The 19,147-nt window shown below is 38.7% G+C and overlaps 1 protein-coding gene across 6 annotated transcripts in view; it reads right to left on the bottom strand.

The window, feature by feature from the left end:
- The window catches only part of dlgap2a (discs, large (Drosophila) homolog-associated protein 2a), a 161,704-nt gene that overhangs the window by 44,976 nt on the left and 97,581 nt on the right, over window positions 1–19,147 (bottom strand). For all 6 annotated transcript variants that reach the window (XM_016670051.1, XM_016670052.1, XM_016670054.1 and 3 more), the window contains one exon: window positions 6,841–7,988. In XM_016670051.1, coding sequence (XP_016525537.1) covers window positions 6,841–7,988 — 1,148 coding nt within the window. The remainder of the gene's footprint in view (window positions 1–6,840; window positions 7,989–19,147) is intronic.

Genomic DNA, 19,147 nt, shown 5'->3' with positions numbered 1-19,147 from the left:
GAAACAGCAAGCAGTGCAGGAAGCTTTTGCTGACTGCTGTGAAAACACATATATCACCCAATGACTCTAAAAGGAAATTAACAATAGCATCATTTAAAAGTATATATATTTATATCTTTCAAGTTTTAAATTGGTTTCAAACTCTTTCAAAGACTTGAAAATAGTTCAGGGTAATTTGTTTTATCTGTTACAAATTTAATTTAAATTTAACCAGCCAACAATGCTAGTCACTTTGGAAAATCTGTTTGAAAGCTAAGTGATGCATTTAATTAAGCTTAATTTGTCAAAAAATAAAAAAATAAATAAAACTAAAAATCCTTAGTAAAAATTCAGGGATGGTTTGTCAAGATTTTGCCTTTTTGGGGCAATGTGGCAAACCAAATCTTTGAAGAAGTTATCTTTTTTATGTTGTATTTTTAGGAGTAGTCTGAACTACAGCAAGCTCCACACTTATTGGTAGAAAGAAAAAAAACATATATCTTTATTGCAGAAGAAGTGATTTTATGTAGTAAGGAAAATCTTACTTTGCTAGAATCTTTTTTATTCCCTTTTTTTACTATATCATTTGTAGGCATCGACACTCAGGCACACTCATTTCACCAGGCTGAGAACAGTCATGTTATTCCTTTATGCTACTGTATATTCTGTTGTGCATGTTTTTCTTGAGCGCACTCCACAGAGCTGGAATTGGATTTAGATCGATCTGAAAGGAACATTTTAGGCGTCCAATAATGCAGTGCTGATTTCGTAAAACTTAATTGTTTATTACAGAATTTGTTGTCCAATAAAGAAATATTTCAATTAAAGATTGGTTGGATTTTAATAGCAAATCCAGTTAGATGTTATGCTAGTCACTAGCAGGTTCAGAACAGTCTTTTTATTTCACTAACAGTCTTTTTATTTCACTAGCAGCTGGCGCAATAAAAAATTATTGGTAACACTTTATTTGAAGGGGTGTGCATAAAACTGACATAAACATGAGATAACATCTGTCATGGACATGAACAAGTCCTTATGAATGTCTATGACTGTGCATGATTTTGTAAATTATGACAATTTAATGCAACGCTGGCACTTTTAATGGACTTTCAATGCAACTTTTAGAGCAACTTTGCATTAAAAGTGTCATTATTTACCGAATGACACTTCATGACAACTGTCATAAACTTTCATAAAGACTCATTCATGTTCATGTTTATGACATTGTTATGTCAGTCTTATGCACACCCCTTCAAAAAAAGTGTTACCAAATTACTTTACCGTAAGATTTTCTTCACATCTTAACCACGGGTCCCAGTGAGTGGGAAGTGCATATCAATATTTGGAACAAAAAAATAAAATAAAATAAAATCAAGATCCTAAGATCTTATGCTTTTCTACCCACCTTTCTTCATAGACAAGAAACGGTAACTACAAATTTAACAAAACTTCACTTCAGCAGTGAAGTGCCTGAATAACCTTTTGTGGATATGAAACAAGATTTGTGAAGCCTGTGAGAAAATTCACAGAGAAAGTGTGACATTTTATATTTAACATTCCATTTTTAACAATAACAGAAGTCTTATTCTTTTTAATTACTTGGAAATATTTCAATGACTGTAAAACATCTCTGGGGGGGGCGGTAATTTTAACAAAGGCACTCTTGAGAGACTCCAACAGCAGCTCTGCAGGTGCTGGGAGCATTTTAGCAATGCTATTACATAACCCCAGTTTCTCATTCACCGCATAACTGGACAGGCTGGGGAAGTACAGTAAGTGTTGTACAGTAAGTCCAGCTTGATGATCAGATTTGTGGGCAGAGGGAATATGTTTGGTGCATGTGATGTCTCAGGGAAAAGAGAGAGAACTGAACATCCCACCGTGCAGCAGTGCATTTCATTGATTAACTCTGCAACCCTATCTAGCCTCCTGCAAAAAGAATAAGTCGCTCTCATTAAGGAAAGAAATAGTGTGAGGTAGACTGAGACACAGCGGGAGTGATGGAAAGGTAAAAGTACAATGCAGAAAGATGAAGAATCGGATAGGACAGAAAGAGGATGGATAACAGAAAGATAAAGCTTCAGTCATGAGTAATCCAACTTTCTCAGAGTCTAGTCTTTCATTTTCCTCAGCAGATTGAACTGACACACAGGATGCTGGAGGAGGTTTTTTCTTTTTTTTTTTACTTCTCTGCCAAAACTCATAATACAGTTCAAACATTTGTTATCTCTTCTGTTAGATAAACTCACCCAGATGGCATTTAGATGGCTGATCAGTAATCTTTTCTTATTTAATGACATTTTACGTTATCGGATCTTAGCTTGAAAATGTTCAGCAATCAAAGTAAATAAAAACAGTTGGACAAACAATTCACATTCGTGGCTTGTAGTATTAGGTTTTTACTGGAAAACTCCAAATTTAGATTTATTGTGACAGACTAAAACAGAACTGTTTGCAAATTGAATTGGTAAGGAAATTATGAACACCTTTTCTAAAATAAATACATAAATATGGAAAACACAAAGAAAACCAATTCCCGCTGCAATTCCAACTGTGAAACTTTTGTACAGTTAGAAAAATAACTTTTTCCTCATTCTTCTGTTTATTTTGCAACCTTGCTAATGCTCAGTCAGATTGGATTGTGTGCCTTTTTTTCATCGTATCTCATATTTTCAAGTGGCCTAAGCTCAAAATCTTGATTAGGTCATTCCAAAACATGAATATGCCGATTCAGCTTTAGTTCTGGCAGCATAGGGTGTGTTCAGGGTGATGCGTAGTTTTAGTTTTCCACAACACAAAGCATTTTGCATGTAAGCCAAATTGTCCAAAATGACTAAAGTACAGTCGGTCACAGTGCCTCATTGTGAAAAAGACACACCCAAGTGCAGGCACAACAGAGCAGAAATTGCTCCTATTACAGTTTTCACTTAAAAGATGTACTTGATTTTCTTGGCAGCCAGACATAAAGCCAGAAAAAAAATATATACTTTTGATTCACAATATGACTCAGTAAGTTTGCTCACAAAAGATTGTTGCATCCAGCTGCAAAATGTCTTATTATTAATAAATATTAACATTACTATACCACATTTACTTTGATTTCTGCCTAGTGTCTTACTTAATAAAACAATCTAACATAGCAAGCCTCCATTTGCACACCTTTAAAAAAAATCACCTTTTATTGTTTTTAAATTGACAACCAGCCAGTAAAAACTTTCCTGTTCAGGGCTTTTCCACAGACGGATGCAGAGTGTTAGAAATGACAACGCAGCAATGGCCACATTTGCAAGCATGAATGATGTACTTTTTTTTTTTCCGGAGTGGTGCTTCCAACCCTTTATGATCAAAGCACACTGCTCTGCACCTATTTTCTTCCTGTAGTGCCTCTTTTAAAGTTGATGAATATTTAACAAGACTAAGCTTCATGACAGTGGTTGATTCATTTGGGTCGTGTGTAGTGGAGCAGGGGAACATTGGAAATCTGCAATAAAGTGTGTCCCAAAAATAGCATAGGGTGACACAGTTCTACATGGTTCGTAGTCAAGCATGACACATGTTAAGCTGTTTATTTTTACCTGTTCTTGGATGAAATCTTAAGAAGCAGTAGATCACGACTCACTCAAAACTCCTTTAAGAAAGTTTTAGGGAACCCCCTGTGTTCACAGTTTTGACTTTCTTTCTGTAGTTCAGTGAGCGGCCTGGATCCCTTTAATGGTGCACTTATGGCAAGCCAACTTGGCAGTTAATTGGCTAATTAAAAATCAGCACACTGCCCTACCAGCAAAACTGTTGAAATAGTTATCCTTCCTCTCTAATGACCAGGGCGGAGAGTTGTTGTTAAAATGGTTATAGATCTGATGGTTTGTTCAAGTGAAGACGCACAGACTACATGTCTTAGAATGAAGTCTAAGACATAGTTCGTAAGAACAAAGAAATGTGCAAGTTGGAGTGATCAATGACCTTTTAGGAAAATCATAGCTGAATATTTTATCACTTAACTCATCAGTATTGGCAGAATTGGTAAGGTTGATTCAAACTGATTAGTTTCTTGATACACGTGTTGATTTTAAGAACACTCCATACATTTATTTTAATGGGGTTGAGGTCAGCCCCACAGCATCGTTCCAGAGGCTTAATGTTAGGCTTTTGCTAATCCAAACCACTTTTGATGTGTTCAGGATTCTGATGCTGGAACACCCAGCCGTGTCCGGGTATCAACTATCTGATCCAAACTTTGAAATCACATGAAAGCAAACCGATCGTGAAACTTCCAACGGTTGAAAATGGTTTAAAATAATGGTGTGTAAACGTCTGACCTGCACTGTGGTTTTAGATTGCGGAGCTTCTAGAGGGACACATTCACTGTCGCAAAGCCTCAGCCTGACACCTTTCTCTGTTTGCAATCTCATACTTTCACAGCGCTTCAGAAGTTTTTCATTTATGTGTCATCAGCCAAGGACGCAAACAAGGTGACTAGCACATCATCAAGCCATCTGGTGTCCAATAAAATGAAATAACACTTCCTCACACTTCCTCACACTGCCACACATGGACACACAGTTAGCACACACACTCTTTGAGTATAATTTATGTTGATACAGCTCAGATATTTTAGGGTTTTTCCAATTTGATGTGAGCAGCAGGACATGAACGCTTCTCAATGTGACCGCTCGGTTTGTGCAGTAACTTTCCTGAATGTTGGTTCTGGGTTCTCCTGTCTTGAGTGCTGCTGTTGTTGTAAGGATCAACAATGGCTAAAAAGGTGCAAACACCCCCCCAAAAAACAGACATCTAATTTCCGCCACCTTCTGCATCCTAAAGTACGTGAGCATCAGAGAGCCACAAACCTCAGCAGTGTGCTTCTCTGACTGCCTTCTGCTTCAATACATCTTATGTGAGAGGTCCCTGAGTGCCCATTGATTCTCCTCCGGGGAGGGAAAAAGTGTCTCACCCTTTGCGGATTGGATTGATAATGTTGAGCTAAATATAGCCCTGCGGCAGGGAGCAGGAGCTGAGGTTTATTTTTAGAAATGTTTATAGTGCTGCAACTTGGACACTACTTCAGCTGGATAACCAAATGGAGGGAAGGTAGAGTGGGATAGAGACGCCAACACTGCAACTTTCTGTTCAAAAGTGGGCTTCACTTAAATACAACAAATGCGATTGGGGAAGTGCTTTCTCTGTCAATGAACCTGAAACAAAAATACACCAATCAGAACTAGACAGAGTATTTTATTTGGACACTTTAGTTTGTGCCGGTTGTGTTTGCACATCACACGCCACCTGTAGAACAGAGACTCCTTTTTCTAATTCCACTCCAGGGGTCCACTTTATTTTGACTACTGACATTATTCATCCAGAGGACTACTAAAAATATGAGTTGCTATACATGCATACAGATATATCCCAGGAAGATACTCTACAAAATATGTTGACTCATCCTGCATTTCCTCCCATACAACCTTTCATATATGAGCGAAATAATCTTTGTCAGAGCTGAAACGCATTCAAGAGCATAAGAAAAGAGGTAAAAATCTACATTGATTTCTGCTGTTTCATTCTCATTCTGTCAGATCTTCCCCTCCGGCGGAGATCATTTACAGAGTTAATTGATTTGTCCTGCTGTGCTAGTTATTTCTACTGGCAGCCACATGCTGTGCCATAGGACGGGATCACATTCGAATATCCAGAACAGAGACAAAACAAATGCAGTGCTTTAGATCAATTGCAATCTGGCCAAAGGAAAGCTAGTTTTTTTTTTTCTATTTATCAATTGATTGATCTTTAAAAAGCTTTCTTGAGCATTTTCAGCTATTGTGTTTTAAGTCAAGTAGTGATTCTGTTACCCTTATCTCTATTCAATGGAAAAATATATATATATATATTTGTTACATATTATGTGCCACTGGTAGTTTGATGTTTTATCCTTGGTGATTAGCTCAAAGTGTTTAAGGTTGAAAGATGTCTTGGGAATCCCTCTAATCTTCATCTCTCTATATTCACTGTCAGAGTAACGTCAGGACTGGCTGAGTCATTCCAAGAGGTTAATGTTATGAAACATGTTGATAAACACAAAAAAATCACTTACTTAAAATGACTTCACAACTAAATCAGACAAGGAAATGGACAACCTTAAGAAATGTATAAGTAAAAATGCTGGTGATGTCAACTATTTAGATGGGGCATAAATGTTTGAACCATAGTCTGAAAAGCTGCTACATTCAGTATCTGCTACTTTCAGTGGCAACATACCTCAAAAACAAATGGCCCTCTCTTGAACATTAGTTAATTATTCATGAGAAGAACTCAAACCATCTCTGTGCACGAGAGATTGAGAAAATCACACTAAGCAGCTCAATAAATTAGCACTTTGCTATTTTACTCAAACAAAATCCATAACAGATGGTAATCTTTGTCAAGCTGTTTTTGGCTAGTTTCATTAATATTTAGCAAATTTAGCATTGCTAGCGCTGCAATAACTGTAATGCCAGACATCTCTGATTTTTAGATTGTGAATGTTCTGAGCTGGTTTCAAATACACACCACATATTTCTAATTAATTAGTTTTATGAGGTTAAAATCTCATAAAAGCCTCACATACAGTCATTTCCTAAAGGCTTCTTTAAGGAGGTCCTCTCTATGTTTAATTGTTAGTCGTGACAAATCTAAAGAAAATGCATTTTGTTTATTTTACACATCTTTATCAGTCTACCAAATCATACTAGAAAAATTATTAGTAAACAGGCCTGTGGTGCTTGCGTGAAGCTATTATGTTGTTCTAGGTACTGCTCCTCCAGAGGAAAAGTAGAGTGCGAAGGTAACTGGATGAAACATACCTGAAGGTAACTGGATGAAACATACCTGCAGATAGTGACATGGTCTCAAGCTTGGTTTGAGGTCAGTGGGGGTCATGGGTTTCTCCAGGTTGAGTGAAGACTTCCTGTAGGCTTCCTTGGCTTGGCTGACGGTTAATGTTGACCAGGAGCTCCTTTTCATGAACTTGCCCTCAGGTGCCATGTTAATGCTCTCACAGGCAGAGCACTTGACGTCGTTGTTGCTCTTGGAGGTCTTTAAGGACAGGTCCCCAGCCAGGTGGCTGTGCATTGAGTCCGGGTAACAGTGGGTGATGTGGTCGACCGGATGCCGTGACATGATGCTCGGTGTCCTGTACGTGCTGTCACTGTCAAGATTGTCATCCGAGCTCCACCATCCACCATGGCGCTGCTTTCCTCCGCCATCAGATTTGCGGTCTTTGCTCTTGCTGCGTTTGCTGTGTTTGTGGTGGCCTTGGTGGTGGTGATGGTGGTGATGCGATCCGTCCCTGTGGGAGTCGTTTTTGGTGCCATTCATCTTGGAGGATCCTTCCAGGGAGTGCGACTTCGTGAAGAGTTTTTGTACCGAGTGAACTAAGTGGCGAATTCGGCCGGGGCTTTCGTTGCGGTGCTCTGTGGTTGTAGTTGTGGTGGAGGTGCGTTGGTATTGCAATGTATGGAAGCCGTCTCGGTGCAGTGGCATCTGCTTTTCGAACTGATCCAAAAGATTTGCAGGGATCCGGTTCATTTTGCCACTGCCGCCGTGTGAGGAGGAGCCACCGTCGTCCCGAGAATCCCTACCGCCAGAACTGTTCCCACCTCCATCTCTCGAAGCGTTCCCATAGTGCATACGAGGGAAAGTGCTACTGGATATAGAGTGGTCGGTGGCTGATAGTGACACTGGCATCATCATGCACTCAGAGTGGATGGAGCTCCGTGGGGAGCAGCGGTGATGACTCTCAAGGGCACAGCTGTCAGTGGGGCTGAGGAGGTAGGTGGGTGACCGAGGGTCACCATGGTGAAGATGGTGATCCAGGGAGTGGTCACAATCGGCCAAGCCACAGGTGTAAGGTGAGGTGGGCGATGTTAGCTGGAGATGGGCAGGGCGGCCACCAGAGAGACCCTTCATGTTCCTGGGTGCAGGGGAGTACGTTTCCTCATCGAAGTACTGCGAGGGTGACCATGAATACTGCCGGTCTGTAAAAGAGAGAGACACACACAAAAAAAAATGACATAAAAAGCATTTTTACCAGAACCGAAAGCTGTTTCACACCTAACAATGAGGGACCTCCTCACCTATATTTCGATCATTATTCACCTCTTTCACTCACTTCAGCTACAGGGCAACAACAAAAAAGCCCCCCAAGCTGTGGACATGAAATCTACAGATTGCAGGAACTAAATCTCGACACTTCTATAGCACCCTTCAAATCACATCTGTGGTGGTGTAATTCTGCAAGGAAGGAGAAAAAAAAAGTTGAGAACATATAAAAGGAAAGGGCAGGTGACAGGTAAAAGCCTGCATTGCCATTTGTCCAATGCAAAGTGAAATAATAGCCTATCACTCTGCAGTGTCGGCGTCATCTGTCAAAGAAATGAGGAGTGCGCTGTGAGGCACAATGCCAGATAGAAGACCTTGAGAGGAGATCACCAAATCTACTACCCTTCACTTTTTCTCTGGGTGTCCTGTTGCTTTAGATTAAAAACCAACTCTGTGATCCGTCATCAAGGGCAAACATGATAGCTTTATATTGTAATAAATTTAGATAAATTAGAGGAAACATTTAGCTTGCCGCTAAACCTCATTATGATCTTTTATTTGGGATTTAGAATGGTCAATTTTACTCAGAATTAGGTATGAAAATTTTTTTATGACGTTTTACAGTGCCTTATAAAAATATTAACATCCTTTGAACATTTTGTCACACTACACTACAAACTTGAAATGAATTTTTTTGTGATTTTTATGAAAAAATACTCATTTTTTCCCCCCCTACTATTTTCAGCCAACTCTAATATCCCTAAGTAAAACCCAAAATTTCTCCATTAAATGTCAGGTAAACAGATTCCACCTGAGAGGAAATCAAGCTGTGCAGGGAAGGTCTCAAATGTAGTGTAGAAAACATTAGAAAACAAAAAGGCTCATGAAAAGACAAAAAACAAAAAAAAAAAACAATGTCAGAAGCTTTGGAAATCTCACTGTTCATCATTTGAAATTGACAGGTGCATACCTGCCAAAACAAGACTGCCCAATTAAACTGACGGGCAAGTCTGTTAGAGACATGCGTCGAACCACTTGCAGCTGTGACTGCAGAAAGCTGGTTCTACAATTTAAATGTATTGGCTTGAAGTGGTTGATTACAAATGCATGCCACATTTTTATATCCCATAAAAATATGGCATTAAAAATCATTAAATTAAAAATCATTTGAAAAACATGTATTGATGTACATCCATTTTCAAAGTAAAAAAACAGCTGATGTGGTGCATACATTTATATTGAAATATATATATTAAAAATAAAAAAAATCAGATTGTTTGGCCACACAATGTAAACATGTGGTATAAACATTTTACAAGGTGTGGTGTAGTTTGATGCCAAGAACATTTCTAAACCTTATGAGGTATGATAGTTTCTTCATTTTTGTGTGAAACATTGTGTAAAATGTGTCAAATTATGCAACAGAGTAAAAGCAGCCATTGTCCTGACAGGAATCTTTTCTTAGCGTTTGTCATAATATAGAGTCACCAGGTTGAAAACATTTTATGAAAAGAAGGCTCACTCAGGAACATTTGGAAACCTTTTTTTTTTTTTGCCTTGTTCTTATGAAATCGGAAACAAACAGGATAACAAAGCTAAGCTCCGTTGCCTCACTAAGATACGCCTCATAAAAACCAACATTAAGGCTGTAACCTCATAAACCGAAGGAGAGTTTTTATGAGCTACATGTGGGAGGGTGGGCGGAGGAGAGCAGCTTTAGACAAAATGGCAGAACTTTGGAACCACACATCTAACCCTTCAGCTGCCAATTCAACCAAAACCAAGACTGACCATCAAAATAATAAGACAAAAAACGTAAATTCTCGAACATTAGTGCCACTTTTGGCATGGAAAAAAATTTAAACTGGCTGTATTTTAGCTCTTCAGCCAAACCTCCTTTGTTGAAGAGAACTTTGCTAGCTTATATGCTACCTCATCTCAAAATAGGTAATTCACTTCTTCAGAACAACAAAGTTTCTCATTACCTTTCCACTGATGTTGAATTACAGGGCTGTCAGGTCATTTTAACCCATTATGTTGCACCACCACATAATGCGGTGCTGAGAGGCCCCAGAAATCTTAACCATTTCTTTGAGACCAGACTGACCTCACTCTTTTGTCTGTGTTTGCCACTTCCCGTATCTTGAATGTCGGGCACAGTCTGAGGTCGCCATAACCAGGACATGTTCTCGCTGTGCTCTCCTGTTTTTAAGAAGGCAAAAACAGGAGACATCAAAAATGTTGTGTCTGCATACACATTTTGCAGCAAACGTTTTTTTCTGTGGAATAAAAGCGACAAACATGGTGATTTCAGCTCCTCCGGGCCCTGTCACCGCTTCAAAGAAGTTGTGGATTCAGGATTTTCCTTCTAATTATTTTGGCTCTGAGAGCATCTCTCTTAAAACCCTGTGTTTAATCAAGGCTGTTTTCCGAGCTGAAACTGAAATGCGACCACGGTTAAGAGGATCCTTTTCATCTATCCAATTGGATTCAATTTATTCAAAATTCCAAACCTATTTTTTTTTTCAAATTCTCAACCATGCGGTGCTGCCGTGCTCTTGTGTTCCTCCCGTCCTCCATCTACTGAGATCAAAACAAACTCTTGTTGTTTACCAATCTTCTGTGAGGATCACTACTTGGCAGCCTTTTGCAAAATTAATCCAGAGTACTCCAAGTATTCAAGTGGCAGGAAGCGAAAAAAGATGGGACAAGTTCACTCAAGAGGAATCAGATTTCTAAAGGCGCAACTGCGCAAACTTTAAACAGGTCAAATCCTGCGAATATTCCAGCTCTGACTCGGACTAGCTCAGTGTTGCAATCAGAAGGGTGACGGCGCATCACTGATTTATATGATGCTACATTCATGTCTGATGTTAAGTCACCGTCTTACTCCAAGGCCTTTCTTTGTCAGCTGTCCTCTGAGGTGCTTGCTGAATAAAGTATCTTCCTACACAGTCACACACACTTTCTGGGATTATACGTCAGATGACAGACTTGTATACCTTCTCTCTCTGTCTCTCTTTATTTATTTTTCCATGTGTTTCATGGAAGCAACACATGTTGACATTACTGAAAGGACATATCTTCAAAAGCATTTTGAGGAATTGTTTGTATTTGCATGAGGCATCCTGAGGGAAAAAAAAAATCATCTGTGCCATTGATTGGCAAGAAAAAAGCAAAGAGGGAGACAATTATGACCGGCAAACAGTTGAGGTTATAAATTTGCATGCACACATTCGAGAGTAAAATTAATTTTAAGATTTTATCAATTTAATTGGAAGATCTTTTTCCAGAGTGGCTTGATAATGCAACATAAAACAGCTATACATTTTTCTATTCCAATATTATTGGGTGAACAAGTTAAAATGTATTACATAATTTCAAACTAAGGCTTGTAGGTTTTCTTACAAAAGTAAGCAAAGTAATTTGGATTGTTTCTAAAGAGTTGCTGATCCCAAGATCATCACGTTTAACAACTATCCTCACAGTGATGTGAAAAAGTATTTCTTTTTGGAAAGCCGAGTTCAGTTTTTGAAACCCATTCCAAACCTTACTGCCCAATGATCTAGAAAAAAGAAAGAAAGAAAGAAGAAGCACATGATGCAGTTTTCACAAGACACATTTTCTTCCATAAGATTTGGACAATAATAAGCCACTTCGGATTAGATCACCCCATTAGTGCGTAGAGTGCATAGAAACGTGCTTCCTTTTCATAAGCGTGATTTTTATTTTTTGAAGCTCCTTTTTTATTGATCTAATGTAATGTTCAAATATTCTGAATTAATTAATTTGTCAGTTAATTATAATATTCAAAAGTAAAATAAATAAAGGCTTCACTCTATAAACATTTAATCTCTGAAATGAGTGATTGAGCTTATTCACAATATTCTCATTTTTAAGATATATCTACACATAAGAAATGTTTTTGAACTGGATTTCATTAAGGATTTTATTAGATCAAATGGGAGTAAACATAAATGAGCAAAGCAGCTTTCATTTTAAATTTTCTTGTGCTGTGTTGTTGTGCGTTGAGATCCATAAAACCAAGTTTTGAAGATCATGCAACCTTTTACTTGTACTTTCAAATTGTATGCCGCTATATTATGGTGCATAGCATTGAACTGCAAGTTGAGGGCAATCATGTAATTCAAAAGAAAGACTATTTTACAGAACCCCTGATAATGAATAAAACTAAAGAAAAGCAGTAACATAGACTCATCCAGTGTTGAATTTTACATGTAGACTGAATTTGGTTCTAACAGACTTTAAAAGCTCCTGTGGTTGAACTGTGATAAACCTGCATCACACCTGACATAAGATGTGCAGAGATGGCCGACAGAGTCAGAGGAAGATGCTCATTTATTAAGGGCCTCTGTTTGGGGCTTTCAATCTGCTCACATGCAGGGTGTGAGTAAAGGTCGTTTTGCTCCTCTTAACACATTAGCATTTAAATAGCATTATATCTTCACAGAGTATCACTGACAGCTCCCACTATTCCCTTGGCTGAGACTCTAACTGGAGTTGAAAACAAAGTTAAAAGATAATAAAGCACTGCACTAGACTGAGGGATCAAAGGCATGCGACCTTCAGACTTGGCAGCGATGGCATACCACCTAACCACGTCGACTTGCAGCTGTTTAAGAGAGGATTTGGATGAAGGTAAGAGTGAGTCCCAGCACTGAAGCAACACACGTGAAACAGTCTTTCAGGTTTTGCGTCAGTGAGGGAATGTGTCAATTCTTTGTTGCCTGGCATCAATCTGTCCAATATCCCCCATTGCTTCAATGGAAAAAGCTAAGATATCTCAAATAATAGAAGACACAAGGTTTATATAATAACTGTGCTTCAGGGATCTCCTATAAAATCCTTCAATGTCAAGAGGAATTCTGTGTTTATTTTAGAAACTCAAAAGAAGGAAACTGTGACCTAAAGACTAAAATTAGAATTGTCCTGAGCTATTCAATTGGAGGAGTCAACAAGTGAAGTCTGTCAGCGCCAATCAGTGTTAGCACTGACATATGTCTTTGGGAGATATCCTTGTCATTTGTCCATCCAGGTGACAGCACAGAGCATTTCATGCAGACATGTCAGGTCTGACACATGGGGATGAACTGATATTATAGTGCCTCCGCCGCCAATGTAATTTTTAGCAAACTGGGAGAATCTGTTGTTAGAGGTATTTTTCTCCTAGAGGGGAAAAAACAAACAAACAAACAAAAAAAAAACAGATGTTTTCCAGACAGCTGATTGACACGGTGCTGAGACCTGACGACAAAAGATGTCACTGATGCATTTGTCATACGTTTGCATGGCTGCTCTCACTCTTAAACTGCGGTCAAAGCTAAACTGTAATCAAGCTTGGATGTGATCCTGTTGCAGTCAGACAGGAGGGAAATTAGCCCCAAAAACGATGTGTTCGGTTATGCTGGTTGATAATATTCTGACTGAATATCCTACTGGGTAACGTTTTCATTTTGTTTTCTCCTGTTTATCTTCCTATGTGCATCAACCGCATATGCTAGGATGATGTAAAGACACTTCACCGTCCTTGCATGCTGGTGGTGGTCAGAGGGTTTCTGTTTTCTGTTAATCAGAAAGATTATGCAGTCAACTGTCTTCAGCTTCCTTTACTTAGATCTTTGTCCTGTTGGTTCCTGCTTCTCCCTTCTTAAATTTTGTTCCATTTCAACACTTTTTAATCGCCAGCCCTCATGCCACTGTGATTTTGCATCTGTAAACCAAGGAATCAAGCATTTCCTGCTTAAATCTGGATTGTTTCCCCTGTTTGGGTGCTCCATGGATGCACCATTACCTCTTGTGCTTCCTGTTGCATCAAACTGATGCTCATGCACATATTTGAATGTGAGAAACAGGAGAGAGAGAGAGAGAGCATGTTCCCATTTCCATTCTTGCTTGGCAAACAAACACTACATCCCACAATGTTTCTCACAGTAGATTGTAAGTGTGCCTGAGAGCGTGGAGGGATAGATTAGAGTGAAGAAAGAGCTAGCAGAGGCAAGTAGGTATTGTCTACTGAGATTCTGTAAACAACAGCAACGCTCAAGGGAAGACAGTTGTGTATGTCGCTGCATGTTCAGGGCGAGTCTCTGGTGACAACAGCTTCAGGAAAGGAGCTAAACTTGTAGTTATGAATATTCCTGTCCATCACTTTCTCCACTAATATATTTTAAAATGATTAGGCAACTGACAGTCTGTCGCAAAAGGCCAAAAATGGCTATTTTTCTTCTGCAACACTCAATTTGACTTACGCTGTGGTGAGTTGAATGCCTCCATAAAGTATTTAGCAGCAGAAAGATTACGGTGGCTCGATAAAGAGAAGCCGCTGAGCATCAGAATACTTATCGTGAGTCAGCTAATGATGGAGCGTGTTATCTGTGCTACGCTCAGCACTCCTCAGCTCCTCTCTCCCTCTGCCAGTCAAAGTGGGGACAGAACAATATGGTGACGAAAAGAAGTAAAACACAGTGTGAGGATCAGCAGTTTTTGTTCTCCTTAGAATGAGAACATTTAAGACTTTGTAATCCCTGAGTCTTTGCGGTCGAAAACATTTAACGCTGATATTTAGTGGTAATTTTATCCCACATAACTTGGAAGTACAGCCAAATATGGCCTGCTGCTTTCCTATTTCTTATTCAGCCAATAACCTCTTGAACCTAACGCTTTCAAAGCCCTCTTTCCTCTCAAGTCAACCACAGAAATAGAAGTCCAACAATGCCACCGGTGCAAGTACGCAAGCCCCAATTAAAACCAAACTGTGCTTGATGGCGGTGGGGTTGCATTTAGTGTAATTGTATATCCAGCAGAGTTATCCATCTATGAATAAATCATGCTGAATGTGAAACTCTGCCACAGGAAAAGCCCCACAAGCATGTGCGAGTGAGAGGAAGAGAGAAGGTCCCGTCTTATGCAACAGCCAGGACTGCATTCCCAGGCAACTTGTTAGAGGATGCCTCAGAACTGCTGTTGCCGTAGCAACGTACTCTGTAGTTCGCATGTTTTACTGTCTTATTAGCAATTGAGGACTTCAGGGGAAAAGCTGAGATAAACTGAGTCTCTCACATTGCAGCCCATTTAAAAATCCAAATTAAATCTTTGTAAATGTGTACTGAAATAAAAAAGAATTTATTTCAACTCAAATTAAATTTATAATATAGAAATTAATTGCACAAAGAGTGATACATTTCGGGGATTTACCTCTTTGATGTTTAAAATTGTCAGTCTACCTTCCCGCATTTAACAGACTATGCAGTCTGGTTGCGGCTTCTTTTGCATGAAATTCTGCAGCAGTGTGGTTTGACAGGTCAGTTAGGAACAGCCTTTAACTCTGCAAAAGGTTTTGGGACGAACGAGAAACAGTCCACTCCCATTTCTCCTTAAGATGTTGTCTTTGGCAAAGAATTGTCTCAATAAATTGGGCGCAACAGCTTTTGCCCTGGAAAGTGTCTGTGTGGTGGCTCTTTGAAATAACTCTAGCTTTAGTTCATACCCCCAAACTTTAAATGTGCTCTGTGTCACAATCCTATCAGTGGAGCAGTTATTCCTGTGACGGGTGCATTATGTTCAACTACACTTTTTCGTCCCCTAAGCCTTGTATTTATATGGTTGGGTGCAACACACCGAACAATCATCTTCCTCAGTGATTACTTTTTGCACCTCACTCTCCCCTAGAAGTGTGTCAGGTAACATTTTTGTAATAAAATCCTTTATTTATAGTCCTGTTTATCATTACGTTATTTTGTTATCTTATGAAAAATATGTGGCATTCAGGAGTGTAAAATTGCATATAATGATTCAATGAGAATACAAGTGCTGGTTAGATGCTTGCAACTGAACATGTTTGCATATCTGTTAAAGTTATTATTCAACTTAATTTAACTTTGGGACAGTGCTGTAAAAACTGTTATTGTAAAACTCTCAAATCCCACTGAGAGTCGTTCCAGCTCATACTTGTTATCCTTGTTCAAATGTGAAGAAGCCTTCTGGATGACAACTAAAATCAACTAGACAACTAGAACCTGCGTGGCTTTCTACCCAAGCACCGAGGATCCAGTTTAGTGATCCTCTGGTTGAAGAGTTTGATTTTAGAACGCTTTATTTATAATCATGTGTTTATGGAATTGTTCTATGCTCATAAAATTTTAGTTAGAATTTTCTGAGAAACAGAATTTTATATATATATATATATATATATATATATATATATATATATATATATATATATATATATATATATATATATATATATATATATATATGAAAAAAAATAAATGTATACAAAATGTGTAATGAATCTATTTCTAGTTTAAATTTTGCATGAATTTATATCTGCATCCAATTTAAAGGATACTGTTTCATGACAGTAAAGATGCAGTTGCCTTAAAAAGATATCTTATAGCGAAACTGATCTCCAAAGCAATACACCACCCACAGAGTCACCCACACTGCTCAACCTAACAAAGACAAATTAAAAACACTTTCCTTCCTAAAGTTATTTTCCTCTCTGCAGCCCCATAATCAGATGCTGGCGTATGGTGCTAATGATTTATTTGGAGATGGCACTGATAACAACAGTCCAGTTTAAACCCTGGCTTATTTCCCTCCAATGTCAGACAGAACATCACAAGCACAAAGTCTAGCGGAGCACTGAAAGATTTTCTGTGATCCTAATCTGAACAAAATCAGATCTGCAAAAATGAGGCATATTAGCAACATTTAAAGGGTAATGCTGATAAGAGTAATTGATTAATTAGCCCGCGAATGATCTTTGTGCCGCTAGAGTTCAGTGCACCAAGAAACACAGAAGCACAAGTTGATTTGAATAGAGGAGGCTTGCATGCTACTATGTGGAGTAAAGGTAAAGACATCTGACAGTGAATGGTTATTTACAAGTTAACATCCCTGTTGCATACATATACCAATCTTATTTCCCTGCAGTGAAAAGGAAGAGCAACTTTCTGAAATCTCCTTGCACTAACTTTAAAGCTGCAGATTATTCAGGGGCCCTTGTAGCTTTGCACGTTCAGATGTTCAAGTTGTACCCGTTCTTTTTTCGAGAGTAGTCCAAGATCATTGTTCAAACCTCTCAGATTTTGAATACTATTTAAGTCTGGACTTTGACTGGGCCATTCTAGCACACTAATATCTAAACACTGCCATTGTAGGTCTGGCTGCAGCTTTAAAGTTGCTCTCTAGCAGCTTCTAACCTCATCACTTCCAACAAAAGGACTTTCTAGTGTTCCCTGCCTTCCTGTTTACAAACGGCAGAATTGACTTTCTGTGGTTTTCTTTGAACAAGGAATTTGTCTTTCCACTGTACAATAAAGGCCGGGTTTGCAAAGTGCATGACTAATACCTGTACTGTCAATACCACCTTGGCTGTGACTTTTTGCAGTTCTTCTGGGGTTGCTATTGGCCCTGAGAATAAATTATACACAGGTGGCAAAGGTTAGTAGAATAAAATGGGGTGATTTCAAATGCAGGCCACACTTCACAATTTTATACTTGGTGGTGGGCTATCATGTAAAAACCCAATAAAATAATGTTGATGTTTGTGATTCAAACTTAATAAAATGTGAGGGTGGGGAGGGGGGAAATCAAGTGATATAAATACTTTTGCAAAACACTATAATTTGCTGGGGCTTGAAAAAAAGTTCACTTTCAGTCACAACTTGGTAAAGCCAGTTCTGCCCAAAATGATAAGCGAGAAATAACTTGGGCAGGCCTAAACTCAATTTTTGCTGTAGTAATTATTGATTCACATCCAAGCATATTTTATTTAATTGCTCAATTAATGCTGTTGCACACTAACAGATGATGTAGCAGAGATGTTGGTTTAAGACCTCATTCAAGGTAAAAATGTCCTTTAAACAACTTTATTTTCCTCTATTTTGCCAAGTTTCCTGACTTTAGAGGTACTAAAAAAATACAGATTCTTGCATGGTTAATATAGCTAATTAATTTTCTCTGTATGTATAGTTGGTATAATGGAGGGTCTTCTCTCAATGAGATCATAAAGTACCCTGCAGTGTACATCACCTGAGGATACTTGTGGCCTCAAACACATTTATGTCACACGTAAGTTTGTGACTGAGCAAATCTTGAACCATAGATATGCTCTCGTGGAGTGCTTGACAAATAGTTGAGTCAAATCTCTCAGGCCCTCACAGGACATCTGGATTTATACTGACATCAAATTGCACAGAGGTGGACTCCGACTTCCAAATTAATTGGTTGCTGTGGGACTTATTTTTGGATATCAGAGAAGTTGTAGTAAACACAAACGTTTAGCGGACTATTCATTTCTCCTGGCAAACGATTTGAAACTGTGCAATATTAAACGAAATATTAAATGAGTTCCAGTACCAAAATGGAGCTCATTTCCAGTCTGGAAATCTGTTCCAGTACCAAACATTTACAGTGTAATGTTGTGCATTTGTTTTATTTAATAACCCAGTTAATACTTATGAATCAATATCAGATGAAAAGACTCCTAAACCTAAGGTGTGAATCATACCCTGTCTACACATAACCGTCAGTTTTATGAATAATATTTCTGAATGTGATTTTTTTTCATGTCCATCTGCTCTAAACAGATTATCCACTTCTGCATGTCTCTCATTTTTAAGCACACTTTGCTTTCTCCGTGTACACTACGGTAAATCAGCTTTAATTGTCAATATCAGGGCAAAAGCACTCCTTTGGGCCTACTACCTTCCCCAGGCAGTAACTAAAAACACATGATTCTGGTAACAATTCAATGGAGACAGCTGGGTGATTGAGTCACCAGCTCCAAAATCCATCAGAATGAGCTATAATGTGATGAAAGGAAACATGGAAAACATGGATATCAGCCTCAGGAGTGGATGAGGACTGCTGTTTGACTGGAAGAAACACACAGTAGCAGAGGAAGCACATTGACAGCAGGTGTTCCAACTGATTGATGACAGGCCAGCCTTGTAGACCATTCTCAGCTGATATCCCTACTTCACGCTATTTTTACTCTCACCCCCAGGGGTCTGCTGGCAGCCTCTTCCACTGAATCTTGTCAACAAGCCATTTTTGAGTCTCTGTGAGG

Source organism: Poecilia formosa, unplaced genomic scaffold (genome assembly GCF_000485575.1).
Source record: "Poecilia formosa unplaced genomic scaffold, Poecilia_formosa-5.1.2 Scaffold30, whole genome shotgun sequence".
Lineage (NCBI taxonomy): Eukaryota > Metazoa > Chordata > Actinopteri > Cyprinodontiformes > Poeciliidae > Poecilia > Poecilia formosa.
The sequence above is the reverse complement of the archived record's forward strand: the minus strand, read 5'-3'. Positions and strand labels throughout refer to the sequence as shown.